A 15629-nucleotide genomic window follows, 5' to 3' on the forward strand; every position below is an offset into this window, starting at 1 on the left:
ATCAAAATAGATGAGAAAAAACACATACTCACACATAATAGTCTCTAGTCTGATCATAAGATGTCCATGGGGTATGCACTCTAACTCTATAAGAAGTGGCAGGCTAGATTTATCTAGGTTAATATTGCTACATAAAGTCTATGGACATCTGCTGTGGTATTCAGGTGTTTTTTAATGTTTTGTCCACCATTCATAGAAATAATGGTAGGCCGCATAGCTGACACACCTCTCTGTATACAGTTCAACAGCACCTCACACACTGCATCCTCCAAACTGATCATACAGTTGGATCAATTCTAAAACTAAAACAATTTAAACAAATTCTGAACACTATAACCTTCATGAAGGAGGATTAATTACAAGACTGTTTTATAAGACTGTATTAGTTTTAGCTAGGTGGGACCTAATAAACTACAAACTAAGTGTCTGTTTGTAGTCTGTTGTATGCACAGGCTGCAAAGTACCTGACTGTGTAATGCTCTTCATTTTAATAGTTTTATCATATATCATTATTATTACCATATACCATGTTTTACTCCTCCCCTTCTCCTTTTTAAAAATGTAACACAGTAATGTTTGCTCAAGGTACTTACCTACACACAGACGCAAAGACACACACTGGGTTTCCAGTGGTTACATCAGTGGGGGTATGACCAGCTCAGGACAGTGGCACATTGTTTATTTGGAGACACATCGGCTTTATGTAAGACACACACACACACACACAGTTACACAACCTCACAATAAGGCACTCTCGGCCACTCTCCCATGCACACGTACTGGCTCTGCCCCTTCCCAGGACAGGCATTGTGCTCCAGTAATACACCCGGTTGACTATTCATGCTCATGAAACATTCAACGAAAGGGATCGTTCATTTATTCACTCTCAGTCAGCCTCTCGCTACGCAACACACACTGGTCTCTGGTCTCCAGTGCTTCAATAGTGGCCCATTGCTCAGGCTCAGTGATGTGTTGCACCTCAAATATGCCCAAATCAACTGTAGCTTGCTTAAAAAGACAGGAAGCATCTTTTGTAAATCCACACTCTGTACTAAAAATAGGGGCAAGTTATGTAAGCATATTCAGAGTTCTTCACTAATCAGGGAGCCCTCTGGAAGCAACACATGGAACAGGATTAAGCAACAGCACTGTTACATATAGAGCATGTGGTGTGGTAGATTTTTGTGCTGCTGTCATGTTCCAGTTGATTAATATAAGATGGCAACCACAGGACAAGCAAAGGAGTTTTCCAGGTTTTGAAACAATTAAGAGTCCATTTTAACAAGGTGATAACCCAGTGGGCATTTCCTCTTGTCAAAATAATGCTTCTCTTGCCTTCACTGACTCCTCTTAAACAAGAGCATTGGTTTCATTTCTGGATATATAATACTATTGCTGACTGTTTTGAAGCATGGCATTAGGTTTAAGACTCATTTTCTACCTTGAAAGCCTGTTCCAAAGTTTCTTTTTGGTTTCTTTTTTGATTTTTTTTAAGAAAGTCAGTTTGCAGAGATAAAAACATTTTTACTAAGCCAGACATTGTAAAGTCTCTAATAAAGTCTCAAATCCATGAACAGATAAAGCTTGGTTGCCAGAAAAAAAAAAAAAAAACTAATTTATTCAGTCACTTTCTGCTCTGCTGTTTTTCAAGTGGTGCTATTTTACCTTTGATAAAATATTTCCTGGAAATGTTTCAAATTAAAATCCTTCCAAGAATGGGAGAGGTTGAACTGCTAGGAGGATTTTAATGTGAAATAACTATACATAACTTTTAATTGATGGTACCTTAACAGTGCTTAGAAAATGGCAAAATTGAGGAGATCAAGGCGACTGGTGACACATAAAGAGGAAAACGGTGGAATGGGCCTTCAGTTCCAGGGAACAAAGTTATAATGGTAACTCTCTGGCTCTTTGTTTTGTGGCTCAGGTTCTCATGGCGAAGGAACGGGAAGTTTTTCAACATTGTAAAAGATCCTAGGGTGACGATGCGAAAACGCTCAGGAACCCTGGAGATTGGTTTCCGTAGTGGAGGACGACCAGAAGACTACGAAGGAGAGTACCAGTGTTTTGCCAGCAATGACCATGGAGTAGCTCTGTCCAACAAAATCCTGCTCCGGGTCTCAAGTAAGGACACACAGACACAAGTAACTCATAATATTTGTGTACACATTCAAATGTCATCATAGGGAATAAAGAATTGGTTTCAATGTATTATGGTTATGGAAGAACACAGAAAGATAGATAGAAGAAAAAGGAAAGCAAATTTTGAAGAAATTTAAATATATTTTCTTAAAAATGTCATGTATCATCTTTTTCTCTCTTTCCCCCTTCTCCTCCTCCTTTCCTTCTCTCCTGTTCACCTCCGCTTCTCCATCCTCCAGAGGCTCCTCTGTGGCCTAAGGAGGTGTTGGAGCCAGTAGTGGTGACTGAAGGCTCCCCGCTGGTTCTACCCTGCAACCCCCCGCCAGGCCTTCCTCCTCCGTTCACATTCTGGATGAACAGTGGTAAACACCAAATACACACAAATACACTGAGTATTTCTCCTTGCTAATGGAATTCTGTATTTTATCTGTGTGTCTGTGCTAATTTTCTGTGTACTACCTGATAAAAATAACACTACCAGCTTTTATTAGGTGCAATTTTATGTAAAGTGAACTGATACATTTGGGCTTTTTTTTGTGGTGCAGCAGTTTTATATTTACTGGTTTTTACACCAAGAGTTAAATCATGACTCCTTTTTACATTCCATACACCTCAAATGCAACTTTGCCACTCAAAATTGAGCACCTATCTAGCTTGGAGACTTAGATCATTCTTGGGATATCTTGGTTGAATAACCCTGATAGAAACTTGAATAATGTGTATTAAAGAACACTACCGGAAGCATGAATGAACACTATGGAAGCATGAATGTGCATCTGAGAAATTACCTTAGATGAAAATGTCAACTAATTTCATTTTAACAAAGGTTTCCTTTCTCAGTTATACAAATAGAATAGTCACCTTACGTGAACTTTCCCCACTCAGTGAACAGCCTGAATGACTCACAATTGTATTCTCTCAGATCAACCACAATAAATCATATCAGCTTGTCATATAGGCCAGACACTGTAACACGCCAACGCCTGATAAGGACTGTTGGCTGGCTGCTGATTGGTCCCGGGGCACTTTCTTGACAAACATAAGGCTCATATCAGAGTGTGGCTGGCAATCTGTCTGGACGTTTATGTGGGGGTACTGCAAGTTAACATTTGCCTGTAGTGACTGTAGGATGACACATCACCAAGGTTACCAGAGCTAACTTGAACAATTATACATGAGAATATAAGCAATCAGCCTAGAGTTTGGCATTAAAGGGATCTTTGCTTCTACATTTTAGTAATATATTTTTAGTTCAGTTGGTGGTGGTAACATGAACAACAGAGGAGTACATGGTGACCAACTAAAATCAAGAAACAGTACACTTCCACTGCAGAGGATGTGTGTGGTTAGAGTCATAAATATATAATCTACAACCACACTAAAATACACTCAATATTCAAATCAATTATTGGCTGAAAGGCATGTATATACAGTATATATACACCCTTATTAATGCAGTCATCTAGCCAGCCAATTATATGGCCGCAGTGCAATGCATACAATCACGCAGAGACAGTTAATGTCTCAACAGTCTCTAGAGTTTACTCAGAATGGTGATGAGAGAGGTCAGAGGAGAATGGGCAGACTGGTTGGAGCTGACAGAATATCTACAGTAACTCAGATAACCACTTTTTTACAATCATGTTGAGCAGATAAACATCTCAGAATGAACATGTCCAACCTTGAGCTGGATGGACTACAACAGCTGAAGACCACTTTGGGTTCAATCCAGTAGAGCACCTTTTGGATGTGATAGAACAGGAGATTGGAAGCATGAATGTGCATCTGACAAATCTGCAGAAATTATGTGATGCAGTTATGTCAACATGGAGCAGAGTCTCCAACATCTTCTGGAATCCATACCACAAAGAACTGAGGCCGTTTTTAGAGAAAATGGAAGCTCTAGCCAGTATTAGCATGATGTTCTAAGTAAAGTGCTTGTGAGTGTAAAAGCATGATATAGTCCTACTTAATTAAAGGGTTACTTAAGTAATTTAGTATTGCACTTCACTTCCATAAAGTTGTGGGACTTTTATAGCAAAGAAATGCTGGAGCCTACACATAACACAACTGTTTTTTAATTAGTTGCATCAACAATTACATAGCTGTCCCCAGGAAATTTCCCAGGAGACAAGGAAATTACAGACCCATGAAATAAAGTATGACTTCAAATTTTCCCAACAAACATAATGTGTGTCCATCATCTCGTCTTCTTTTATCTCTTGTCCAATGGGAAGGTTCCTCAAATTTAAGTTTAACATTTAAACTGCAAATCCATGTCTTTGGCTCAGTGCTTTTGGAAAAGAAATGGTTAATGGCAACGTGTAACTACTTGCCATTGGTGATGCTTCAGTTTTTAATAGCTACTGTGCAAAATAGTTAATGTGGTTTTTATTATCCCTTTTTCGTTTCCATTTTGAATTTCTCTCTGTCCTCTTGTGTCTTCTAGCTATGACTCCAATCCCTCAGGATAAGAGAGTGTCCATGGGTTTGAATGGAGACCTCTACTTTTCCAATGTTATTGCCCAAGATGCTTACACAGACTACAGCTGCAATGCTCGCTTCCTCTTCACACACACCATCCAGCAGAAGAACCCCTTCACACTTAAGGTTCAGACCAGTGAGTAGACAATACACACACACACACACACACACCTGGATCCCATATTGATTTCTGAGTTATGCCCTCAAATACTCACAAGTTAATACAGTCATTAATTTAACTGAATACTGAACCTAATACAGCAACAGTATACAAACTCTGTGGAGGAGTTCTCTCTTCATGTTTGTTTTTTCATGGCATACCAGTCAAATTCAAATGGAATATGACACACATCTAGAAGTGATGTAATGACATGACATGGCATGCATGAAATCTGTGATATTTTCTCAGGTTGCTGGAGAAAAGTGAGGACATGAAATTTTGGATTCTCTCAATGTAATGTGAAATCTTTTCTGTCAGCTTTGCTCACAAAACCTCAACACCACTATGTAGGGGTGTAACGATTCAATCAACTCATGATTCGGTTTGATACTCAATACAGAACTGACGTTCCAATACACTCACAATACATCTAAGGATATATTTAATGAACAAAGGATGAAAACAAACTAAATCTTAGTGTTCTTATTTATTCCTTCTTTGTATAAACTGCAAACATAAAATCTCTTGTTTCCACAAAACCAATATATATCCAATTTCTTAGTGTTTTCCTTACTGTAAACTAAATTCCAGTCAAAATGTAAAAATAAAAGCTTTCTTATTCTTCAGACCACAGTACAAAAGAAAGAATAATGGTATTGGCTGTAATATAAGGCAATATTTCTCCCCTGGAAGTAAAAATGGATTATGTCTCATTGTATTTGACTACACAGTTTTGAATGAGATGAATGTTACCAGTGTAACTACAGTATTTTAAAGTGTTGCATTAATGGTTTTTTGTAGCCTTATTATGTGGCTAGGATAGCCAATGCCGTCAGTCCGTCTATAGTGAGTCTGTGAGTAAGAGACAGATCAACTGGCTATAGTCACACAGTCAGTTGATTAGTGGTCACCAGAAAAGTGAGCTGTGTACAGACATCCAACTGAACAGAACCAGAAACAGCCAGAAACTGTTTCATCGTCAGAGGCTGTGTAAAGATAAGACAACAGCAGTTCAAATCCATTCACTTTAATTTTCACCTTCACTTTTGTTTTCCCAGTCTTGTTTTAACACATTGCAATCTCTCACAGAAGTGTAAAGGATTACTTCACACACAGCGCTCAGTTCATCAGTCACATTGCGATACATTTTTCTAGCATCACCATTCCTGAATCACAACACATCGCGCCATGGTGCATCGTTACACCCCTGCCACTGTGTACCATCACGCTCTCTGTATGTTGTCTGTGAGCGAACTGATGATCAACTATGTGTACCTGTGTTTTCAGAGGAGCCGTATAATGACACATCTTACAATGCCACTGACCCCTATGGTGGTGAGTCACTTCCTGTCAGGACAGCTTCGCTTCCTGTCCACCTGCTTAGTCATGTCCCATAGCAATGTGGCTAGCACACTAACCTGCTGGCCATCCACTGACCTCAGACTGATCTTGAACACTATCCTAACCTCCTAACTGCTCTCTGCAGGCATAGAATTTGCTCTATGGTTTCATGTGGAATGGGTTGTTGTATTTCTTTTAAGACATAAATTTTTCATTATAGTTTTTTGGATTGAAGCTGCTTGAACAGAGAATTGGACAGAGAATGAAATCACAAAATTGACATGCCTTCAGCATGTCGTCTGGAGTTTTATTCTTGTCTTGGCAAAAACTGCATTTAGATAATTTAAAAAAAGAATCAAAAAAGCATTTCTACTCAGGATCATAAAACCTAGTCAAGAGAAGATACTGCTACATGAGAGTTGTGAGCTACAGAATTAGAAAGTGCTTGAATTGTTGTTTCTTGCATACTAGTCAAATTAAATGTGATGGGTCATACTGCCAAGTATTTACTCTTAGCACAGGTGACATTAGGAGTGTCGGATTCCTAAAAGGTGCATTAGTTCAGAGAATGGTGCGTAACAGTTTCTTATATAAGTAGTTATTATTGGTATGGCTAGTGGAGTAAAGTAAACAGAGATTATAGCTGGGCTACTGAGGCATTCAGATGAAACTGCAAAATCAAGCCAGTGGGGACAGCCACAGTCTATAGCCTAAGCAGATACAATGTCTTAGGGTCCAGTAGATTTATGACTGCATATCCTGATACCCAGCATTTCCAGGATTAACATTAATCCTGGAAATGCTAACCCAACATTTGCCACATTTTACTGTTTTTTTTTTTTTTAATTTATTATTTTAAATTATACAATAAGCAGGGGAGTATAAATTGCCTGTAGGTGTGAATGTGAGTGTGAATGGTTGTTTGTCTCTGTGTCCAGTGACAGACTGGTGACCTGTCCAGGGTGTACCCCACCCCTCACTCAGTGTCACCTGGGATTGGCTCCAGCCCACCAGCGACCCTCTAAAGGATAAGTGGTATAGATCATGGATGGATGGATGGACAATAAGCAGGGTCCACAGGAGATTATTTTCAGTTCCATAATTCACTTCCAATACCTTATTTAAAATGCACCAATTATCTGGCCTACATTGATCTTAATTGAATTTGTCATTTAACTACAGTATATACTCAAATCACTGTCTGAAAAAAGGAGTTTAAATGTCAAAAACTGGTGTGACTAGTCTAACCTTGATACTAATATGCACTCACACAGTCGAAATAAGTGTTCATCTAATTTAGTCTATAATCTGTTCATTTCACCTTTCAGTCGGTGTTAAATGATCACATGTAATGAATAAACATATAACGATTAGCACACAAATTACCCTTAATTAAACTATATGGCACAGAGAGAATTAAATCTGTATATTCATTATGGCACGCACCTATTGAATGAGCCTTAGCTGGAGGGAACAGATCACAGCGAAAGCAGCAGCATATGTGGCATTGAGTGAGTTGGGGTGGGGTGTGTGGGTGTGTGTGTGTGTGTGTGTCCAGGAGTACGTGGGATATGTCCCTGAGGGAGAAGATGCTCCCTCTGTCAGACTAAGCTTACGGCCCAGCGAGACTGAAGATACCGATGAGGCTCTAGCACTGGAGGATTAGGTCACTTGATGAATATTCAGTCTGGATTCACGCTGTGGTCATTAATAGTCATGTATTTATGGAAATAAGAGTTGCCACCTCCCACCTTTGCTCTCATACATATTTGTATGTTAGTGTGGGGAAGTGATGGGGACGGCTGTCGAACACACATGCACGCGTGCTAGCTACTTTTCTACCAATCTCTATCAAATGCACTCAGAAGTAAAGACTACAATTCTGTCTTTTTTGTGGATGGGAAGGAGTCTAAGGCTCCAGTGCATCCCGAGCCCTGCCAGCATTATCAGTAAACTGCTCTCTGTATCGCCTTATCTATCCACTATAATGATTGTGTACCTAAGCACTTTGGCATTTGTTGCCACTGACCCTCAATGCCTTCGTCTGTGTGTTTCTTCCTATTGTCATTGTTCTTCTCCTCCCAGTGTCACTAACAAAAATAGATCCTCCTCATCCACTCCTGTGTGTTTGCTGGCCATTGGAGAAGCTAACCACTGACAGATGCTTTAATCCCATACAGATCTGAATCACAAAGGAGGCTAATGCTAATTTAATCCCACACACTTCTCAGCGGGCTGTAGCTCTCTGCTGACTGAATTCGGTGTCTGCAGCATTTGTTCTGAGATTGGAGCATATTGGAAATGTGCTGTTTAGAAGTCTAAGGATCAAAGATTCTGAAAAATTAGTCTGTATAATAATAAGCAAATTATTTATTTTTTTAACCAGTTAAGTCAGTGGTGAAGTTGCAAACAATGAGTTGTTATCAATTAATTATCATTTACAGTGCTATACAGAACTGGATGAAGTACAAGATAAGCCCTAGCCTTCTTGGAGAATAGAACAGAATAGAATAGAACAAACTTTGTCTGTCACAATGAATGTTGGATACTGTAAGAATGATTTTAACATCACTTACTGTGTCCATCAGTTGCATGTTTGTATCATGCATGAAGGCAGCCACATGCACAGATTGAACCTAAAAAGTTCTTAAGCCTCTAACTTCTTGCCCTTAAACTTGAAAAGTACCCTCTTTGCTTGTTCTAATTGTGATAGGTATTTCTGATCTGATCTGAAATGGATATTATAACACGTCATTTCCTGTTGCCAGTAGGTGGCACTGAGACTATTGCTGAATACTAGTAAGTAGATGTGTTCAGGCCTTGACTTTTATCAAACGTGAAGTTTGGAGCAGTTTGGGCTGTGTCTGTATCATAATTCACTGTGCCCCCATGCACAGGCTGCTCTGTGAAAACTCAAAAGCTTCACAATTTTACGTTGCAATATTTTTTCATTTAGACTGACCAGACTTGAAATTGATCTGATGTTAAAGTACAACACTTGGAAATGGGAAAAATTGTACAATAAATTCAAAATGACTTCCTGTTGGGCTTAGGGCATGGTTCCTGTTGGCTTTTTTGTACGTCTCCCAGTGTTACATGTGCCTACTGAATTTCAAAACATTGGGACCATTTTGGCAAATCCATGAACAACACCAATAAACAATACCAAGTAAAACTTTTCACAGGTCTGACTCATGCAAAGTTTCATGACTTTTTGAGCACCTTTGCCCCCTCAAAAATGCTATTCATTTCAGTTGAGAACAATAATAATAATAACTGAGCTGAACTCTGTTTTTTATTAATTTATGCTTAAATGTCTATTTATAAATCATTTTCTACTTTTTTCCAACCAACTAAAGCAAAACTAATGCTATACTATTTCACTAAATGTGCTTGTAGGTCTTTATCATCCCTCCTCCTTCCCAGTCATTGAATGATGTGTGTGGATTATAAAAGGCCTTACAGTCTAAAAGCCACCCTCAAAGAAAAAACAAGGTTCTGTTCCAAAGGGTCTAGTTTTGGCAAGGCAACCACTTTGTTGCCACAAAGGCTTAATGCCTTAGCCAAGCCCTACAGAAAGTTTAACATGGGGCTGAAGACTAATGCATCAACTACGTGACCCTAATATATACTCGATTTTGATGTTGAACTAATCTCATTACAGCAGAAAAACTGGACAAGTTTTATCAGCTGCTTTATTTAAGATTTTAATGGCAACCACTGCCACCTCTGCTCCTCTGGCAAACATAAAGCAAGATCAATGACCCTGTTGTTGTTTCTGCATCTCTTAATGTCCTCCTGTGAGAGAAACCAGAGAGAGTTAGACCTGTTTACAGGAAACTTGGCCTCACTACAAACTGCAGAGAGAGCCAAAGCCTGGTGGAGATGGAACACAGCCACAAGGAAATAATCAGAGTAATAGTGTTAGATCTACGTGGCAGTGCCCACAAAGGGGATATTTAGCTCCTTGTAGGAAGTGAGTCATACTACAAAAATAAACTGTAATGGTCTTGGATTAGATTCTGAATGTGTTTGTGTGTATTAACCGCTCCTCATTCCTCGTCTGTAGGCCGGAAAGTAGCTGAGTCTACGCCGACCTTCCTCTCACCGTCAGGCAGTGAGAGTTCCAAAATGGTGCTACGAGACGAGCAACTACTGCTGGAGTGTATTGCTGCTGGACTGTGAGCTCACACACACACACACACTCCAGTAGTGATTGTAGTACCATTGAATAGCACCAGGATAATTATCAAAACACAAGGTCAGCTTGTCTTTCTTAACTAAGAGAACCACATTTTGTTTTCTCAAGACTAACCCTTTATTAAAAGAAGACATCCTCATTATCCTAAGACAATAGAATGATATATGATCTTGAGATTATAATATTAAAAAATGTAACCGTGGCTGCTTGTACCTTCCAACAAGAAAATAAATGCGAATTCATAGTCTTACAGACATGATTTTTAAAAAATGACCAAAGAAGGATGAGCAAGAATGTTTGTTTTTTGGGCTTAGTTTATAGTTATTTCCTCACCTGTTAACAGTATCTGTAACTGGTCCAATTAGCCATAACATGTCACTACAATTTACAAAGTTACTTGTGAAAAATGACTTCTGATTGTGTCACTCCTCCCTCACAGACCCACACCTGCCATCAAGTGGTTTAAGAAGGGCGGGGACCTTCCTGCACAGAAAGTGAAGTTAGAGAACTTCAACAAGACCCTGAAGATTGTCAGTGTGTCAGAGGAGGATGCTGGGGTGTATGTATGCATGGCCAACAATCATTTAGGCAGCATTCGCCACTCCATCTTCGTCCAAGTGAAAGGTGAGGAGGTCATGATTATGTGTTTTTATAAATATATTAACTTGTGAGTGAGTTCATCCTGCTAACCTCACTGCCTGTGTTCCACAGCGGCTCCTTACTGGCTGGACAAACCTACAGATCTGGTGCTAGCCCCAGATGAGAATGGGCGCCTGGTGTGTCGGGCCAACGGCAACCCTAAACCTAACATTCAGTGGCTGATAAATGGACAGCCTATAGATAGTAGGTGTAGCTTTTCTTTTTTCTTTCTTTCTTTCTTTGCTGTCAGACAGTAAGATAACAGGATTGTTAGCTAACAGTTGTAAAAATTTTAATGTCTATGTATTCTAATATTAATATCATAATATTATCATTGATTATTGATCATTTGGCTCGCAAGTTTTTAACATTACCGTGATTAATTACAAAACTAATTTTACACATTATTACACAGATAGTCAGAAATGTGACATTCATTCATTTTATGCTAGTATTATTGTGTTATTATTACGATTATTATTATCTATGTATGTGACTGGTGAGAGTGACATGTTTAATTGAGGAGCTGCCCTTCACATTTGTGATATCTTTTCTGTAATGTCTTAACCGCCTGTCTGTTTGTCATCCTATTCCCTCTTCCTCCAACCCCAGGCTCTCCCCCCAACATGAACAGAGAGGTGTTGGGTGACACCATCATCTTCCGCTCGGTGCAGATGGGAAGCAGCGCTGTCTATCAGTGCAACGCTTCCAACCAGCATGGCTACCTGCTAGCCAATGCCTTCGTCAGTGTGCTCGGTGAGACATAGAGTGGGAGGTCAATGTCAAAAGTTAACAGAGCAGTGGGAGTTGTATACATCTGTATGCCTTAGCCTCGCTCTTCCCCAAGTCCTAAAATCAAAACATTGTGTGATATATGTAGAGTCCTTGTCAGTTAGGAAATGGTAAAGGTGTAATCCAGTATCTCTCTCCCTGTAGACATGCCTCCGAGGATGCTGGGCCCTAAAAACCAGCTGATTAAAGTCATCGAGAACAACCGCACCTTCCTGGATTGTCCATTTTTTGGTTCCCCTCTGCCAGAACTACGCTGGTGAGCACCGATTGTTTTTTGTGTACTTGAACCCAGAAACACCGGCTTTCACATCATCCTTCTCCGATGCTTTCAGGTGAATATTTTCATTATTTTTACCCATGTCCATGTGTTTTCTCCACGTGTGTAGGTTTAAGAATGGACAGGGCAGTGGGCTTGATGGAGGTCAGTACCGTGTTTACATCAACGGCACCCTGGAGATCAAAAGGGCCCGAGCAGAGGACGAGGGCACCTACACCTGTGTGGCGAACAGCATCCTGGGCAAGGCTGAGAACCAGGTCCGCCTGGAGGTCAAAGGTCAGACATTATGTAGCTGTTGCACTTAGACTCATAATGTCCAAACTCACAATGAACCTGAGAAGTAAAATAATAATCATCAATGATTTCCTTTCCTTGTGCCAAACAGCCTGCACTCTTGGTTTATATGCAAACACCTTGTGCCTTTTAATTAAGTGCCTCATCTTCTATTTACTAACAAACAGACTTGTATTCAAACTGCATGTGCTGCAAAGATATCTATCCCAGCATTCAATGTAGTGCTGGTGGGGTGTTGGATGTACACAGCAAAGGACTTGTGGCGGTACATTTTCTAAAATTGACCTGCCAACTGAATTCTAAGTTAAGTTACCTAAGCCCGGTGGAAGATTTTGTTCACCGTCATTAGTCTTACAGTCATTTTACAGTGTAGGACCATGTTACATCCAACTCTATGATGTCAGTCATCTGACACAATTTTACCTTCCACTGATATTCCTACATGCATCTAAATGAGTGAGTTAATATAGCATGTGTGCGTGTGTGTGTGTTTATCCTCACCGACTTATCCAACTCAGAGCCAACTCGCATAGTTCGAGCCCCCGAGCACCAGTCAGCCATCAGGGGCTCCACAGTTCGTTTCGACTGTAAGGTGAAGTCTGATCCCAGCCTGCCTGTCACTGTGGCTTGGACGAAGGATGACAAGCCTCTCAATCACGGATGGAGGTAATGGCACTTCAAGGTAGCCTTAACTCTTAAAGTACTTGATACATCTGGAGGGTCAAAACACCACGACCATATCAAAAGTTTTAAATGAAAAACATCCTTATCCAAACTACAAGTCAATGTAAAGCTTTCATTTTAAAATCAGTAAATCATTACCACATCTGTAGCAGTAAACTTATTTTTCATACGCCACTGACAGTTTTCTCTCAAAACAATTTAAACTCGGCATTGAAGATTCAGTTGGTGTCTGGTCTGTTGTGCTTTTAGGAAGTTTTCAGATTAAATGTTAAGCTTAATGCACATACACTTTTTAATACAACCTGGTAATCCAGTTACTCACTTCAGAGATAAAGAAAAGGGTCTGATGTCCAGCAGTTTGTGTACTCTCACTATTGTCTTGTTGGGAAGTGGACTAAAAACACATTACTTTGTCTTCTTTGAGCAATCCACACAATTATTTTAGAATCTTTGTTTCTTGCCTTAGAATTATAAGCTCAGTACCTTTCAGATATGTTTTACCAAAACAAACAAACAAACAACAATGAACAAAAATGCCCTGTATTTTAGGAATTCAGTCGGCTCATAAGTAATTACAACCGTCTTTCAACAGAAACATAAATTTTCTTCCAGTATTAAGTATAAAGTTGAAAAAAGAAAGGTACCAAGGATACTGTGCTGCTGTATACTGAATACAGTAACCTCCAGTCGTTTGTCTCTGTGTCTCCCAGGCTGAAGAAGGACGATGAGTCGCTGACCATCCCCAATGTGAATGAGGGTGATGAGGGAGCATACACCTGCACTGTTAAATCTGAGATAGACCAGGACTCAGCTTCAGCCCGCCTGACTGTGTTAGGTACACTCACATACACAAGAGTGCTGGAACACATCATTTGCTTCAGTTTACGTATCAACACTAGATAATTACCCCATTGAACCATTTAAAATGTTAATATTACTTGTTTGTTGAATGTACTAAAGGTTCAGTATATATTAGTATATATAACATTGTCCAAGTAATAGTAATATTCCTTACTACCCTCCTTGTTTCACGTCTTTACAAGTCAGACACACACTAGTAGTTCTTAATGTTAGTGTTTTATATTCTAGAAAGTGTTTTTCTTGACACTGTACTATTTTTCAGCTCTGTCTTCAGATGGGAATCATGCATGTTTTATTGTTGATGCTGTTTACTAAATACTTACCTAGCTTAGCTTTAACTCTTACTTACTCCTACTGATTCAGCAGTTTGGTTGCAGCGTACTGGGATAGAGTAGTGCTGTGTGTGAAAGTGCTATAGTAACACTAACAGTACTGTAGACTCTGTTTGAGCATCCTTTGTGAGCACTGATTTGACATGAGATACTTTTGCATTAATGACAGTGAATCACAGAAATAAACCACTCTATTTTGTAACAAATTAAAGAATAATAATTCAACAGACTATTAAATGAAATATTGCAGTAGTGCAGTACATTTCATTTGAGCCTAGAGAAAGTCTCACACCTTGAGAAATCTCTTAAATTTCTGCATCATTGTACACTTCACAAATGTTTTGAGATTATGGACATATCTTCAGAAAACTGGCTTACATCTTTGATAGATATAGCAGACACTGATGCCAAAGTCTCATCTGTAAAAACATTGCTTGCATCATTGTGTCAAACTGCAGTGAAGTGAGGCTGACTAACATTAATATAATGTGTTCTAAATGACATGTTAACATCTGTGCTCCCTTGCTGTTGATTGGCTGGTAGATTAACCTGCAAACTCTAACCTTTATACTCACTTCCTGGTCCTTGACCCCGCCCCACAGAGGAAGCCTCCCTCAACCCCTCAGTCTCTAGTGCCTTGCCTCCAGGTAACACACGGCTCGCATGGAAATCTTTGTTTTTCTTTTCTTTCCCTATTCTGTCTTTATGCTTATTTTGTCTTCTTAAGGTCTCATTTTTTCATTGCCTCTGTCTTAACTTGTTCCTCTGTTATATTATAATTAATCATATTTTATTATAGTTAAAATGTTATTATGTGCCAAAGATTCTTTTTTCTCTGTGTGTGCTTGAGAAGAAAGACAAATTGGATTTTTATATGCATGCACCATAATCCATCCTGTCAAATTATTTAATTTCATGTTAAGTCTGAAAATGTCTGTTCAGCAAGTTGTTTGTTAACTTAAAATTGAAGAACTGATCATGAAAATAAATGGCACTGTGCAGCACGAGTGACATGTTTTGCAGCATGCAGCATGGTGTGTCTACATCTATGTGTTTGCCATGGAGGCTAAGGTTAGGTCATTCCATGTTTCTCTGCAGACCGTCCAGACCCTCCCATGGATCTGGATCTGTCAGACCCAGCAGCCCGCAGCGTTCGCCTCACCTGGATCCCTGGAAATGACCACAGGAGCCCTATCACAGGTCAGTGTACGCTCACTCCTCATGTACTCTCTCACTTCTTCTGGACATCCTGGAAGGATTAAATTGCCCTTTATTTTGCAAAAATTTTGTCTTGTGTTACAAGTTTGATTTATATATCTCATTCTGTCCTTACATAAGTAAATTTCATCCTGTAGGCACATGACATTAATAAAGGAGAGCTAAAAAAGGTGTCTCAAATCACCAAGCTTAGGAAAAAAATTA

General features: G+C 39.4%; 1 protein-coding gene across 50 annotated transcripts in view; it reads left to right on the forward strand.

Annotated features, from left to right (window-relative positions):
• The window catches only part of nfasca (neurofascin homolog (chicken) a), a 159692-nt gene that overhangs the window by 113564 nt on the left and 30499 nt on the right, over positions 1 to 15629 (forward strand). For 21 of the 50 annotated variants that reach the window (XR_007814346.1, XM_051074716.1, XM_051074721.1 and 18 more), the window contains 10 exons: positions 10197 to 10308; positions 10768 to 10952; positions 11040 to 11171; positions 11580 to 11723; positions 11904 to 12015; positions 12146 to 12312; positions 12849 to 12996; positions 13725 to 13849; positions 14810 to 14854; positions 15306 to 15407. The exons of 4 other annotated variants lie outside the window; for them this stretch is intronic. Coding sequence is in view for 45 of the 46 variants with exons in the window: in XM_051074716.1 (XP_050930673.1) it covers positions 10197 to 10308; positions 10768 to 10952; positions 11040 to 11171; positions 11580 to 11723; positions 11904 to 12015; positions 12146 to 12312; positions 12849 to 12996; positions 13725 to 13849; positions 14810 to 14854; positions 15306 to 15407 (1272 nt within the window). In the remaining variant the exon portion in view is untranslated. Of the gene's footprint in view, positions 1 to 1927; positions 2125 to 2381; positions 2505 to 4591; positions 4763 to 6073; positions 6122 to 10196; positions 10309 to 10767; positions 10953 to 11039; positions 11172 to 11579; positions 11724 to 11903; positions 12016 to 12145; positions 12313 to 12848; positions 12997 to 13724; positions 13850 to 14809; positions 14855 to 15305; positions 15408 to 15629 lie in introns of all 50 variants that reach the window. 25 more of the 50 variants (XM_051074724.1, XM_051074725.1, XM_051074718.1 and 22 more) reach the window with 17 other exon arrangements.

This window comes from Lates calcarifer, linkage group LG12 (genome assembly GCF_001640805.2).
Source record: "Lates calcarifer isolate ASB-BC8 linkage group LG12, TLL_Latcal_v3, whole genome shotgun sequence".
Classification (NCBI taxonomy): Eukaryota; Metazoa; Chordata; class Actinopteri; family Centropomidae; genus Lates; species Lates calcarifer.